Raw genomic sequence first — 15368 nt, 5'->3', positions numbered from 1 at the left:
GCACATTTGGAAAGCAGTGACAGGATCGGTCCAAATCAGCATGGATTTATGAAAGGGAAATCATGCTTGACAAATCTTCTGGAATTTTTTGAGGATGTAACTAGTAGAGTGGACAAGGGAGAACCAGTGGATGTGGTGTATTTGGACTTTTAAAAGGCCATTTGTCAAGGTCCCGCAAAATCAAAGCACATGCATATTGCGGGTAATGTACTGGCGTGGATAGAGAATTGGTTGGCAGACAGGAAGCAAAGAGTCGGGATAAACGGGTCCTTTTCGGAATGGGAGGCAGTGACTAGTGGAGTGCCGCAGGGCTCAGTGCTGGGACCCCAGCTCTTTACAATATACATTAATGATTTGGATGAAGGAATTGAGTGTAATATCTCCAAGTTTTCAGATGCCACTAAACTGGGTGGCGGTGTGAGCTGTGAGGAGAACGCTAAGAGGCTGCAGGTGATTTGGACAGGTTAGATGAGTGAGCAAATGCATGGCAGATGCAGTATAATGTGGATAAATGTGAGGTTATCCACTTTAGTGGCAAAAACACGAAGGCAGAATATTATCTGAATGGCGGCAGATTAGGAAAAGGGGAGGTGCAACGAGACCTGGGTGTCATGATTCATCAGTCACTGAAAGTTGACATGCAGGTACAGCAGGCGGTGAAGAAGGCATATGGCATGTTGGCCTTCATAGCTAGGGGATTTGAGTATAGGAGCAGGGAGATCTTACTGCAATTGTACAGGGCCTTGGTGAGACCTCACCTGGAATATTGTGTTCAGTGTTGGTCTCCTAATCTCAGGAAGGACGTTCTTGCTATTGAGGGAGTGCAGCAAAGGTTCACCAGACTGATTCCCGGGATGGCTGGACTGATATATGAGGAGAGACCAGATCAACTGAGCCTTTATACACTGGAGTTTAAAAGGATGAGAGGGGATCTCATAGAAACATATAAGATTCTGACGGGACTGGACAGGTTAAATGTGGGAAGAATGTTCCTGATGTTGGGGAAGTCTGGAACCTGGGGATACATTCTTAGGATAAAGGGTAGGACATTTAGGACTGAGATGAGGAGAAACTTCTTCACTCAGAGAGTTGTTAACCTGTGGAATTCCCTGCCGCAGAGAGTTGTTGAGGCCAGTTCATTGGATATATTCATGAGAAAGTTAGATATGGAGAGAAAGCAGGAAAAGGGATACTGAGGGAATGATCAGCTATGATCCTATTGAATAGCGGTGCAGGCTCGAAGGGCCGAATAGCCTACTCCTACACCAATTTTCTATGTTTCTATGTTTCTATAGGGAAGGGTGAGGCCGTGTAAGGATTTGAACGCATGATAAAAATTTTGAAATTGAGGTGTTGCCGGACTGAGAGACAATGTAGGTCGGCGAGCACAGGGGTGATGGGTGAGCGGGACTGGGTGCGAGTTAGGACACGGGGCAGTGAGCACAGTGGGTGATGGGTGAGCGGGACTGGGTGCAAATTAGGACACGGGGCAGCGACCACAGGGGGTGATGGGTGAGCGGGACTGGGTGTGAGTTAGGACACGGGGCAGCGACCACAGGGGGTGATGGGTGAGCGGGACTGGGTGCGAATTAGGACACGGGGCAGCGAGCACAGGGGGTGATGGGTGAGCGGGACATGGTGCAAGTTAGGACACGGGACAGCCGAGTTTGGGATGAGCTGAAGTTTAAGGAGGGTGGAAGGTGGGAGGCCGGCCAGGAGAGCATTGGAATAGTCGAGTCTGGTGGGGACAAAGTCAGGGATGAGGGTTTCAGCAGCGGATGAGCTGAGGCAGGTACGGAGGTGGGCGATGTTACGGAGATGGATAAGGTTACACACATCGAATGTTGTGGGTCTGAACAGAATGAGTACTGAGGGCTGCAGGCTGATGACTTTATCCATTATTTAAACAAGTTGCGCCACTGCAAGCTCGAGCTACTTCACTTAAATCTGTCTCATCTTTTGTGATGTTCACCCGTCATTTCTGCCGTCGGTAAATGATTCTGAACCAGTCATCAGGAGGAACTTACTCAAAACAAACATTTACAGGGGATAAAATACAGGAGTTCACACTAAACAGAGAAAGAAAAGGAAGGACTGCCATTTCCATAGCGCCTTTCTCAACCTCGGGCACCACAACGCACTTTACAGTCAATTCAGTACTTTTCTGAAGTGTAGTCACTGATGTAATGTGGGAAATACAGAAACCAATTTGCACACAGCAAGCTCCCACAAACTGCAAAGTTACAATAAGCAGACAATGTGATTTTTTGAGTGATGTTAATTGAGGGATAAATATTGGTCAGGATACGAGGAGAACTCCACTGCACTTCTTCGAAATCGTGCCACGGGATCTTTTACATCCACCCAAGAGGCCAGAAGGGGCCTCGATTTAACATTTCATCCCAGGGACATCACCTCCATAAGCGCAGCACTCCCTCAGTACTGCCCGTCCGACAGTGCGGCGCTCCCTCAGTACTGCCCCTCCGACAGTGTAGCACTCCCTCAGTACTGCCCCTCCGACAGTGCGGCGCTCCCTCAGTACTGTCCCTCCGACAGTGCGGCGCTCCCTCAGTACTGCCCCTCCGACAGTGCAGCACTCCCTCAGTACTGCCCCTCCGACAGTGCAGCACTCCCTCAGTTCTGCACCTCCGACAGTGCAGCACTCCCTCAGCATTGCACCTCCGACAGTGCAGCATTCCCTCAGTACCGCCCCTCCGACAGTGCGGCACTCCCTCAGTACTGCCCCTCCGACAGTGCGGCACTCCCTCAGTACTGCCCCTCCGAAAACGCAGTGCTCCCTCAGTACTGCCCCTCCAACAGTGCAGCACTCCCTCAGTACCGCCCCTCCGACAGTGCGGCACTCCCTCAGTACTGCCCCTCCGACAGTCCAGCACTCCCTCAGTACTGCCCCCCGAAAGCGCAGCGCTCCCTCAGTACTGCCCAACCGACAATGCGGCACTCCCTCAATACTAGCCCTCCAACAGTGCAGCACTCCCTCAATACTAGCCCTCCAACAGTGCAGCACTCCCTCAGTACTGTCCCTCAGAAAGCGCAGTGCTCCCTCGGTACTGCCCCTCCAACTGGAGTGTCAGCCTATACTATATCCTCAAAGTCTCTTGAACCCACAACCTTCTGACTCAGAGGCGAGAGTGCTTCCCACTGAGCCACGGTTGATATCAGTGGTGATATGATTTGGCAAAGTGCCAATGAGTTTTAAACCTGTGTTTCTGCATGCTTGTTGAAAAGCTCTTAACTGAAGTGGAGACTTAAAGTAGGAACAGGAGTTGCTGGAACAATGGCCGAGGTCCATCTAGTTCAACTTTTACCATCCCGGTAGTCAAATGATCCAGCGATATTGGAGTTGTTGACCAATCCCAGCGATCAATGAGTTTACAACAGACCTGGACATGAGGTGCGGGAAACAACAACTTGCATTCATATAGCGCCTTTTGTTTTGTGTGTAAACATTGTAACTGTGTAAGACTTGCCACCAGAGGGCGCAACTTTTGGAGGCCCAAGGGTCACCTGCACATCTCGTGCAAGGGAGTATAAAAGGTTGTCTGCCATGCTGCTTAGGCACTCTGGAGTTGTATTAAAGAGACTAAGGTCACATCAGTGTTAGCTCACAGTACTCAGTCTTGTGGAGTTCTTCCATACTTAACAATTGGCGACGAGTAACAGATTATGAACTTACACGTACTCATGGCTGCCGTTGGTATCGTAGAGAGATTTATAGAGGGTGATGATTGAGAAGTCTTCTTTGAGCGTCTCGACCAGTACTCCGTGGCCAACGAGCTGGATGGGGACAATAAAGTGATCAAGCGCAGGGCGATTCTCCTCACCGTGTGTGGGTCCACAATATACGGCCTCATCAAGAATCTGCTAGTACCAGAGAAACCACTAGAGAGACACAGAGAGTTGTGTACGCTGGTTCGGAACCACCTCAAGCCGAAGGAAAGCATCTTAATGGCCAGGTATCGCTTCTACACCGCCGCTCCGAGGGCCAGGACGTGCCGACCTGAGATGCCTTGCGGGAAGTTGCGAATTTGCTGGATTTTTGGGGAAACGCTGTGGGACATTTTTGTGCTTGACATCAGCCACAAGGCAATTCTTCGCAAGCTGCTGTCCGCCAAATCCCTAGACCTGAGCAAGGCCACATGATAGCCAAGGCTTTCATGTCCACGAGCGATAATACCAGACAGATATCTTCCCAGCATTGAAGCTCACTGGCAAGTACTTTGCATAAAATAATGTCGCTAGCAGGCAGAATTGCATAAGGCAGGGCCTACACGTCTGCAGCTGCAAGACCTAGGATGACTCAGAGTCCACCATCGGTCGTGAATGCCAATCCATTAGCACCATGTTGGTGCTGCGGGGTTAATCATCGAGCCCATCAATATCGATTCAAGCACTACGTGTGCAAAGGCTGTGAAACAATGGGGTACCTCCAGCGAATGTGCAGGAGTCCTGCGACTCACCACATGGCAGAGTGGGCAGAGGATGATCGATCTGGCGCGGATCACGCAGAACAAAGAAGGGAGGCAATTCAACCTGAGGAAGAAGTGTTCGGGGTACACACCTTCACCACCAAGAGCCCTCCTATCATGCTGAAAGTCAAATTGAACAGAATTCCAATATCAATGGAATTGGACACGGGGGTGAGTCAGTCAATTATGATCCAGAAGGCTTTTGAGAAACTGTGCGGCAACAAGGCACAAAGGCCCAAACTGAGCCCGATTCAGACAAAGCTGTGCACCTACATCAAAGCGCTCATACCAGTCATTGGCAGTGCGGCAGTTAAGATATCGTACGATGGAGCTGTGCACGATTTATCACTGTGGATTGTACCCGGCGATGGCCCAACGCTATTTGGCAGAAGCTGGCCTGGAAAGATTCGATGGAACTGGGACGACGTCAAAGCACTATCTTCAGTGGATGATGCCTCGTGCGCCCAAGTGCTGAGCAAGTTTCCTTCGCTATTTGAACCAGGCATCGGCAAATTCACAGGTGCCAAGGTGCAGATCCATCTAGTCCCCGATGCAAGGCCCGTTCATCACAAGACGCGAGCGGTTCCATATATGATGAAGGAAAAAGTCGAGATCGAACTGGACAGACTTCAACAAGAGGGAATCATATCGCCAATTGAGTTCAATGAGTGGGCCAGTCCTATTATTCCGGTGTTGAAAAGCAATGGCACGGTCAGAATCTACGAAAATTACAAGGTAATGATCAACAGAGTCTCATTACAGGACCAGTACCCGCTACCCAAGGCGGATGACCTGTTCACAACATTAGCAGGGGGGGAAGTCGTTCACCAAGCTGAACCTAACCTCTGCCTACATGACACAGGAGCTGGCTGAACCTTCAAAAAGATTGACGTGCATCAACACATACAAAGGACTGTTTATATACCACAGGTGCCCTTTTGGGATTCGCTCGGCTGCTGCCATCTTCCAGAGGAATATGGAGAGTTTGCTGAAATCGGTTCCGCGCACTGTTGTGTTTCAAGACGACATCCTGATCACCGGTCGTGACACCACCGAACACCTGCACAACCTGGAAGAGGTTCTAAGTCGACCAGACAGAGTGGGACTCAGGCTGAAACGCTCCAAGTGTGATTTCCTGGCGCTAGAGGTCGAATTTTTGGGGAGAAAGATTGTGGCAGACGGCATCAGACTCACATACTCAAAGACAGAGGCCATCAAGAATGCACCCAGACCACCGAACGTGACGGAACTGCGTTCATTCCTGGGACTCCTCAACTATTTTGGTAACTTTCTACGCGGATTAAGCACTTTGCTGGAACCGTGGCACATGTTGCTACGTAAGGGTGACGACTGGGTTTGGGGTAAATCTCAAGAGACAGCCTTTGAGAAGGCCAGAAACCTACTTTGTTCTAATAGGTTACTTGTACTGTATGAACCGTGTAAACGATTCGTGCTAGCTTGTGATGCATCTTCGTACGGGGTCGGCTGTGTGTTACAGCAAAGCAATGTATCGGGCAAACTTCAACCGGTTGCATACGCATCTAGAAGTCTGTCCAAGGCTGAAAGAACCTACAATATGGTCGAAAAAGAGGCTTTAACATGTGTATATGGGGTTAAGAAAATGCACCAATACCTATTTGGACTTTGGTTTGAGCTGGAAACCGAACACAAACTGCTGATTTTGATGTTTTCAGACACCAATGCTTCATCCCGCATCCAATGATGGGCACTAACATTGTCCGCCTATGACTATGTTATCCACCACAGACCAGGCACGGAGAACTGTGCTGGTGCCCTCAGTCAACTACCACTGCCCACTACTGGGGTGGAAATGGCGCAGTCCACAGACTTGCTTCTGGTCATGGATGCTTTTGAGAGCGAGGAGTCACCCATCACTGCTCGCCACATCAGGACCTGGACCAGCCAGGATCCTGTGCTATCTTTGTAAAATGTTGCGTCCTCATTGGGAGCTGGTCGGCCATTCCCGAGGAAATGCAAGATGAAATTAAGCCGTTTCACCGACGCAAAGATGAAATGTCCATCCAGTCGGATTGTCTCTTGTGGGGTAATCATGTGGTTTTGCTAAAAAAGGCAGGGAAACGTTTATACGCGATCTACACAATACCCACCCAAATATAGTCATGATGATGGCTATAGCCAGGTCGCATGTTTGGTGGTCCAGCATTGACTCGGACTTAGAGTCATGTGTACAGTAGTGCAACACGTGCTCACAATTGAGCAATGCACCAAGGGAGGCTCCATTGAGTCTGTGGTCATGGCCCTCCAAACCGTGGTCCAGGATACACGTAGATTTTGCTGACCCCTTTCTCGGAAAGATGTTTTTAGTTGTAGTGGACGCTTACTCTAAATGGATCGAATGCGTAATCACGTCATCCAGCACATCAACTGCCACCATTGAAAGCCTCCGGGCTATGTTCGCCACCCATGGCTTGCCCGACATCCTTGTCAGTGACAATGGACCGTGTTTCACCAGCTCAGAATTCAACGAGTTCATGACTCGCAATGGCATCAAGCATGTCAGGTCTGCCCCCTTTAAGCCCGCATCCAACAGTCAAGCGGAACGGGCAGTCCAAACTATCAAGCAGAGCTTGAAACGCATGATGGAAAGTATAATGTCCTTACTCATTGGCACAAAACCCACACAAGGCACATTCTATGGACAAGGTCACTATTATTCACAAGACCAAGAAGTGATGACCCTGCATGGGACCCCCCTTTATATACCTGGGTGACCAGGTAAGGGGTGTCTCCCACAAGTTCACCCCCTGTGGTCAAGGTGTGCATTGCTTATGCATATACAGTGTTGCAGTGGTGTTACAGAGATTACATACATGACATCACCTTCCCCCCAAAGTCTTATTGGGATCATAGGTTTAGTCTTTCAGGTGGTCTACGCTCCCTCGTGCAGCGCCGCAGTTGGGGCTCTGATTGCTGAGCCTTGGCGTGAGTGTCTGTCACCTGTGGTGATTCCGGCCTGTCCGGGCTGACCGCAGGGACTGTGCCTGCTGCCGATTGCTCTTGTTGCTCGTTCACTGGCGGTGGTGTGAGCTCCATCTCATGGTTTTCTTCAGGTTCCTCCGTGTCGAAGCTGAACCTTTTTTTTTACTTGGTCCAGATGCTTACGGCATATCTGACCATTGTTAAGTTTAACCATGATGACCCTGTTCCCCTCTTTGTCTATTACAGTACCCTCAAACCATTTGGGCCTCACGGCGTGATTGAGGATAAATACGGGGTCATTTATTTCTATACATCTCCCCCTTTAATTTCGGTCATGGTACTCGTTTTGGGACTGGCACTTGCCCTCAACTATGTCGGCCAGGACTAGGTGAATGAGGGTTAACCGAGTTTTGAATGTTCGTTTCATAAGTAGCTCAGCGGGCTGGACCCCCGTGAGCGAGTGCGGTCGGGACCTATAGGCCAGCAGGAGGCGCAATAGGTGGCATTGAAGGGAGGGTCCTTGAATCCTGAGCATGCCTTGTTTAATGATTTGGACCGCACGTTCTGCCTGGCCTGAACGATGCTGTCTTGACATGGTTGATGCCATTGCCCGACATGAACTCCCGGAATTTGTAGCTCGTGAAACATGGGCCATTATCGCTAACAAGGATGTCTGGCAAGCCGTGGGTTGCAAAGACCGCACGTAGACTCTTCACAATGGTGGATGTCGTGCACGAATTCAAAATGATGCACTCGATCCATTTCGAGTACGCATCTACCACAATGAGATACAGTTTTCCCATGAACGGACCCGTGTAATCTACATGAATACGTGACCATGGCCTGGTGGGCCAGGGCCACAGGCTGAGTGGGGCCTCCCTGGGGGCATTATCCAGCTGGGCACACATGGTGCACCTGCGAACACAGTGTTCCAGGTCTGAGTCAATTCCCGGCCACCAAACATGTGACCGGGCAATGGCCTTCATCAGCACGATGCCTGGATGCTCGCTGTGGTGTTCCCTGATGAATGCCTCTCTGCCCCTCTGGGGCATGACTACCCAGCTGCCCCATAGTAGGCAGTCAGCTTGGATGGAGAGCGCATCCATCTGCCTGTGAAACGGTCTGACCTCCTCAGGGAGTGCTCCGTGTGCAGGCGCCCAATCCCCAGTCAGGACACATTTCTTAATCAGAGATAGGAGGGGATCTCTGTTCATCCAGATTTTGATCTGGCGGGCTGTGATAGGGGAGCCTGCGCTGTCAAAGGCATCAATGGCCATGACTATCTCAGCGCTTTGTTCCGCTGCCCCCTCGGTGGTGGCCTGCTGAGCACGTCAGCGCAATTTTCGGTGCCAGGCCGGTGCCGGATGGTGTAGTCATAAGCAGCCAGCGTGAGAGCCCATCGCTGTATGCGAGCTGACGCGTTGGCATTGACAGCCTTGTTCTCTGACAACAGGGATGTTAACGGCTTGTGGTCCGTTTCTAATTCGAACCTCCTGCCAAAAAGGTACTGATGCATTTTTTTTTACACCATAGACACATGCGAGTGCCTCCTTCTCAACCATCCCATACCCCCGTATAGCTGGAGAGTGCGACCTGAAAGCATAAGCCACAGGTTGTAGTTGGCCCTCAGCATTACTCTGCTGCAACACGCACCCAACCCCATAGGACGATGCATTACATGTCAGAACCAATTTCTTACAGGGGTCGTACAGGGTCAATAACTTATTTGAACAAAGTAGGTTCCGCGCCCGATTGAAAGCCGTTCTTGACAGTCCCCCCAAAACCAATCACAACCCTTACGCAAGAGCACGTGCAGCGACTTCAATGTGCTTAAGTTCGGCAGAAAGTTCCCGAAATAGTTCAAGAGTCCCAGAAATGAACGCAACTCCGATGTGTTGCCGGGCCTGGATGCTCGTTGAATCGCCTGTTTTGGATTCGGTGGGCTGAATCCCATCTGCAGCAACCCTCCTGCCCAGGAACTCAACCTCAGGAGCCAAAAACACACATTTAGACTTCTTGAGTCGTAGGCCTACCCGGTCCAGTCAGCGTAGCACCTCCTCCAGGTTGTGGAGGTGTTCCTCAGTGTCACGACCGGTGATGAGGATGTCGTCCTGAAATACGATTGTTCCAGGAATGGATTTGAGCAGGCTTTCCATGTTTCTTTGAAAAATCGCGGCCACTGATCGAATGCCAAACGGGCACCTGTTGTAAACGAACAGTCCCTTATGCGTAGTCATGGTGGCCAGTTGTTTAGATTCATTGGCCAGTTCTTGGGTCATGTAGGCTGAAGTGAGATCCAACTTGGTAAACAGCTTGCCGCCTGTCAGCGTAGCGAAAAGATCCTCCGCTCTTGGGAGCGGGTTTTGGTCTTGTAGGGATACCCGATTGATAGTGGCCTTGTAGTCGGCACAGATCCTGACAGAACCATCCACTTTTAGGATGGGAACGATGGGGCTCGCCCAGTTGCTGAATTCAACGGGCGAGATGATGCCCTCTCTCAGCAAACGGTCCAATTCGCTCTCAATTTTCTCCCGCATCGCATACAGCACCGCTCTGGCTTTGTGGTGCACTGGTCTGGCGTCCGGGGTGATGCGTATCATTACTTTGGTACCTTTGAACGTCCCGACACCAGGTTGGAATAGTGACTCAAATTGTTGTAGGACTTGTGAGCACGAACTTTGCTCCACAGATGACATTGCGTGCACATTCCCCCATTTCCAGTTGATCTCAGCTAACCAGCTCCTCCCCAACAGTGCGGGACCATTGCCTGGGACAATCCAGAGCGGCAGCTGGTTCTCTGATCCATTGTGTGTGACCGCCAACATTGCACTGCCGAGTACTGGAATGATTTCTTTGGTATACGTCCGTAGTTGTGTCTCAATGCGTTCTAGTTTGAGTCTACTAGCTTTGAGTGGCCATAGCTTTTCGAATTGTTGAACGCTCATGAATGACTGGCTGTCCCCCGTGTTCATGCGTACAGGGATGCCGTTTAATAAAACCTTCATCGTCATTGGAGGCATTTTGGTATATGAGCTGTGAATGTTTGCCACATGAACCCGCTGAACTTCAGCATCCATTGATTTGCCCCAAGAGTCATCCTGCCTCACAGACCCCTTTTCTGGTCCATCCGCCTCATAAATTAGCCTGGTTACAGGCTTCCTGCACATTCGAGCTAAATGGCCACTGAGGTTGCAATTTCTACAGACAAATTGTTGAAACCTTCAAGTCCTGGCAAAGTGTTTGCCCCCACACCTCCAGCATGAGCTGAGATTCCCATTGTTGTGAACAAAGGAGCTATGACCCTGCATTCCTCGCTGGTTGTCCCTTTGACTGCCCTTGAGTACACTGTTAGTGAGTGTCAATAGCCCCATCCCGAACCGCATTGTCCACTGTGATGGCGTAAATATCCGTTCAGCCTGTCATTGTCTCTGTTGAAAACCTACTCTGGGGTCTATTGCTGCCTGGGGTGTGTTGAAGTGCCCTTGACTGCCTGCAGGGCTCTGAGTCGCGTTTATGATATTGACTCCCTGATCCCCCACCGTGTTGGAGGCAGAATTGCACGCGTATATTATTTTGGTTTCCTCCTCCCCCGCCATGAAAGTCTGAGCCATCACCGCCGCCGCTTCCAAAGTCAAGTCCTTGGTCTCAATTAACTTTTGGAAAATCCCCGCATGACCGATGCCCTCAATAAAGAAATCCCTTAACATCCCCCCCCCCCTGCAGGCGTCTGTGAACTTACAGAGGCTGGCCAAATGCCGGAGGTCCACAATGAAGTCCGGTATGCTCTGTCCTTCACGACGTCGGTGGGTATAGAATCTGTGTCGGGCCATGTGTATGCTGCTCGCCGGTTTGAGGTGCTCACCGATTAGTTTGCTGAGCTCTTCAAAGGTTTTGTCCGCCGGCTTTTCGGGTGCTAGTAGGTCCTTCATGAGCGCGTAAGTCTTAGGTCCGCAGCTGGTCAACAGATGTGCCCTTCGCTTGTCGGCCATTGCATCTCCCAGCCAATCTTTCATGACAAAGCTTTGCTGGAGCCGCTCAATGAAATCGTCCCAGTCCTCACCAACAAAGTACCGTTCCTCTGTGCTACCGATGGCCATTCTCGTGGGTCGTTGATTCCCGTTTCTCGTCGCCAATGTAATGTCCTTACTCAATGGCACAAAACCCACACGAGGCACATTCTATGGACAAGGTCACTCTATGAGCTGAACCTTTATTCACAGGACCAAGAAGTGATGACCCTGCGTGGGACCTCCCTTTATATATCTGGGTGACCAGGTAAGGAGTGTCTCCCACAAGTTCACCCCTGTGGTCAAGGTGTGCATTGCTTAAGTATATACAGTATTGCAGTGGTGTTACATGGAGGTTACATACATGACAGAAGGTTCCTTGCAGACCCGGTTATCTCGGGTTGTGCTCAGCTATCGGACGTGACCCCACTCGCTCACTGGGGATCCCCCTGCAGAATTGCTAATGAAGAGAGCACTCAAAACCAGGCTCTCCCTAGTCCACCCGGATCTAAATAATCATGTGGAAACTCGGCGTCACCGGCAAAACATGTACCACGATCGCGCGGCTGTATCGCGTGCCATTGATGTTAATAACCCTGGGTTTGTCATTAATTACGGTCATGGTCCTAAATGGGTTGCTGGCACTGTCTTGGCCAATGAGGGGAATAGAGTGTTCATAGTCAAACTATTGAATGGACAAACGTGCAGAAAGCATTTGGATCAGACCAAACTGCGGTTCACCGACAACCAGGAACAACCTGAAGAGGACATCACCATCGTCGATCAACCAACACACACCCAACCATCAATCGACCTCACTGTCAATGAAGAGGATGAACCCACCATTCCCAACAGTCCTGTCACACCAGCCGCGCCACAGTGCAGCAATGGTCCGACCAGCTCACCCATGCCAGAGTTTGAACTCAGACGATCAACCAGGGAGCATAGGGCCCCAGACTGTCTCAACTTGTAAATAATTTGTATCAAAGACTTTGGGGGGGGCGGGGAGTGATGTTATGTATGGAAACATTGTAACTGTGCAAGATTTGCCACCAGAGGGCGCAACTGTTGGAGGCACAAGGGTCACCCACACACCTCGCGCAAGGGAGTATAAAAGGTTGTCTGCCATGCTGCTTAGGCACTCTGGAGTTGTATTAAAGACTCCCCTCCCAATCTCTGTAACTTCCACCAGCCCCACAACCCTCCGAGATCTCTGCACTTCTCCAATTCTGGCCCCTTGAGCATCCCCGAGACCTGCAATAAAAGACTAAGGTCACACTTTACTTTGAGCTCACAGTGTTCAGTCTGACTCTTTCTCCATACATAACAACTGGCGATGGGATACAGATAGCGGACCCAAAGATGCAGGGAACAGTGGGCATCCTGGAGAATTTTTTGGAGGGAGCCGAGGAACCAACTAGAGAGCTGGCCATCCTAGGCTGAGTGATGAGTAATGAGAGAGGGCTAATTAGCAATCTTGTTGTGCGAGGCCCCCTGGGGAATAATGACCATAATATGGTAGAATTCTTTATTAAGGTGGAAAGTGACAGTGTTAATTCAGAGACTAGGGTCCTGAACTTAAGGAAAGGTAACTTTGATGGTATGAGACGTGAATTGACTAGGATAGATTGGCAAATGATACTTAAAGGGTTGACGGTGGATAGGCAATAGCAGGCATTTATAGATTACATGGATGAACTTCAACAATTGTACATCCCTGACTGGAGTAAAAATAAAACTTGGAAGGTAGCTTAACCGTGGCTAACAAGGGAAATTAGGGATAGTGTTAAATCCAAGGAAGAGGCATATAAATTGGCCAGAAAAGCAGCAAACCTGAGGACTGGGAGAAATTTAGAATTCAGCAGAGGAGGACAAAGGGTCTAATTAGGAGGGGGAAAATAGAATATGAGAGGAAGCTTGTCGGGAACATAAAAACTGACTGCAAAAGCTTCTATAGATATGTGAAGAGAAAAAGATTAGTGAAGACCAACGTAGGTCGTTTGCAGTCAGAATCAGATGAATTTATAATGGGGAACAAAGAAATGGCAGACCAATTGAACAAATACTTTGGATCTGTTTTCACGAAGGAAAACACAAATAACCTTCCAGAAATAATAGGGATTCGAGGGTCTAGCGGAAAGGAGGAACTGAAGGAAATCCTTATTAGTCAGGAAATTGTGTTGGGGAAATTGATGGGATTGAAGGCCGATAAATCCCCGCAGCCCGATAGTCTGCATCCCAGAGTACTTAAGGAAGTGGCCATAGAAATAGTGGATGCATTAGTGATCATTTTCCAACATTCTATTGACTCTATATTGAGTCGCTTCCTTTCGCCCCTGTCAATCAGTGCAATTGCAATCAGCACATCAGACAGCCAGGGAAGGAGACATTAATAACTGACCCTTGATATTGGTCTCAGCAAATAATATGATAATCTTCAGCAAAAAAGACAAATATTCTGTTATAACATCTTGAAATTCAACACACAATCTTTGCATCGCATTAATTGACCGATTGATAAAACTGTACGGTTTGTTTCAGTTTATCACATATTACAAGGACGAGAGGGTATAGCTATGAGGAAAGGCTGTACAACCTGGGGTTCTTTTCTCTAGAATAGAGAAGCCTGAGGGGTGACCTGATAGAGGTCTTTAAAATTATGAAAGGGTTTGATCGGGTCAACGTAGAGAAGATGTTTCCCCTTGTGGGGGAGACCAGAACTAGGGACCATCAGTATAAGACAGTCACTGATAAACCCAATGGGGAATTCAGGAGAAACTTCTTTACCCAGAGAGCGGTGAGAATGTGGAACTCGCTACCACAGGGAGGGGTTGAGGTGAATAGTATCGATGTATTTAAGGGGAAGCTGGATAAACGCATGATGGAGAAAGGAATAGAAGGATATGGGGATAGGGTGAGATGGAGAGGGGTGGGAGGGGGCTGGTGTGGAGCATAAACCCCGGCACGGAGCGGTGGGGCATAAACCCCGGCACGGAGCGGTGGGGCATAAACCCCGGCACGGAGCGACGGACCCAATGGTCTGTTCATGTGCTGTACATTCTCTGTGCAATTCTATATTGGGAATATAAGCGTTCAACAAAATTAAGTGAGGAATTAGCGGAGTGACAACTGAGACCGAACCACTCGCCGATATTCTCTGCCTAATTGGTATTTAATGCTGTTGCTTATGGTCGATTCAGCAACTCCTCTTCCTCCTCCTCTGTCAGTGAGTCCCTCGCCCATCGGGGATTTACTCAGCCGTAAAGTGATCCTGTGGGATCTCAGCCACTATCTTCGAAACTGCCGCTGCTGCAGGAATTGTACCGCATGGTACTGAGAGGGTCAGACACGTAACCTGCAACACAAAGAAGCGAGCATTTTAAAGCTGCACTCCTCAGTCTAAAGTATTCTTGCCTGCAGTGTCTCTGGGCTTAGAACCGTAGGAATTACAAGTGTAGAAGGAGGCCATTCAACCCCTTGTGTTGGTGCCAGCCATTCAACTAGGGTCGTCTACTTCACAATTCCTCACCTTTTTATATTCTTCCTTTTCATAAACGTGTCCAATTCCCCTTTTTAATAATGTTCTGCCTGAATAGCCCTTTGTGGCCCAGCATTTTATATTCTAAACAAACAACATTCATTTCTATAGCACCTTTCACATCCTCAGCATGTATGTTTGGAGTGTAGTCACTGTTCTAATGTGGGACACGCGGCAGCCAATTTGCGCACAGCAAGCTCCCACAAACAGCAATGCGATCATGATCAGATCATCTGTTTTAGTGATGTTGGTGGAGGGATAAATATTGGGCCCAGGACACAGGGGAGAATTTCCCCTGCTCTTCAAAATAGATCCCTGGGATCTTTTACGTCCACCTGAGAGAGCAGACGGGGCCTCGGTCTAACGTCTCATCCG

General features: G+C 49.5%; 1 protein-coding gene across 3 annotated transcripts in view; it reads right to left on the bottom strand.

Annotated features, from left to right (window-relative positions):
- Positions 1 to 11624: 11624 nt before the first annotated feature.
- Positions 11625 to 15368, bottom strand: part of tnni3k (TNNI3 interacting kinase) — a 101454-nt gene continuing 97710 nt past the window's right edge. For all 3 annotated transcript variants that reach the window (XM_070886473.1, XM_070886474.1, XM_070886475.1), the window contains one exon: positions 11625 to 14810. In XM_070886473.1, the coding sequence (XP_070742574.1) occupies positions 14737 to 14810 (74 nt within the window). In that variant the 3' untranslated portion in view covers positions 11625 to 14736. The remainder of the gene's footprint in view (positions 14811 to 15368) is intronic.

This window comes from Pristiophorus japonicus, chromosome 8 (genome assembly GCF_044704955.1).
Source record: "Pristiophorus japonicus isolate sPriJap1 chromosome 8, sPriJap1.hap1, whole genome shotgun sequence".
In the NCBI taxonomy this organism is placed as follows: Eukaryota; Metazoa; Chordata; class Chondrichthyes; family Pristiophoridae; genus Pristiophorus; species Pristiophorus japonicus.
This window is presented reverse-complemented; position numbering and strand designations above follow the sequence as displayed.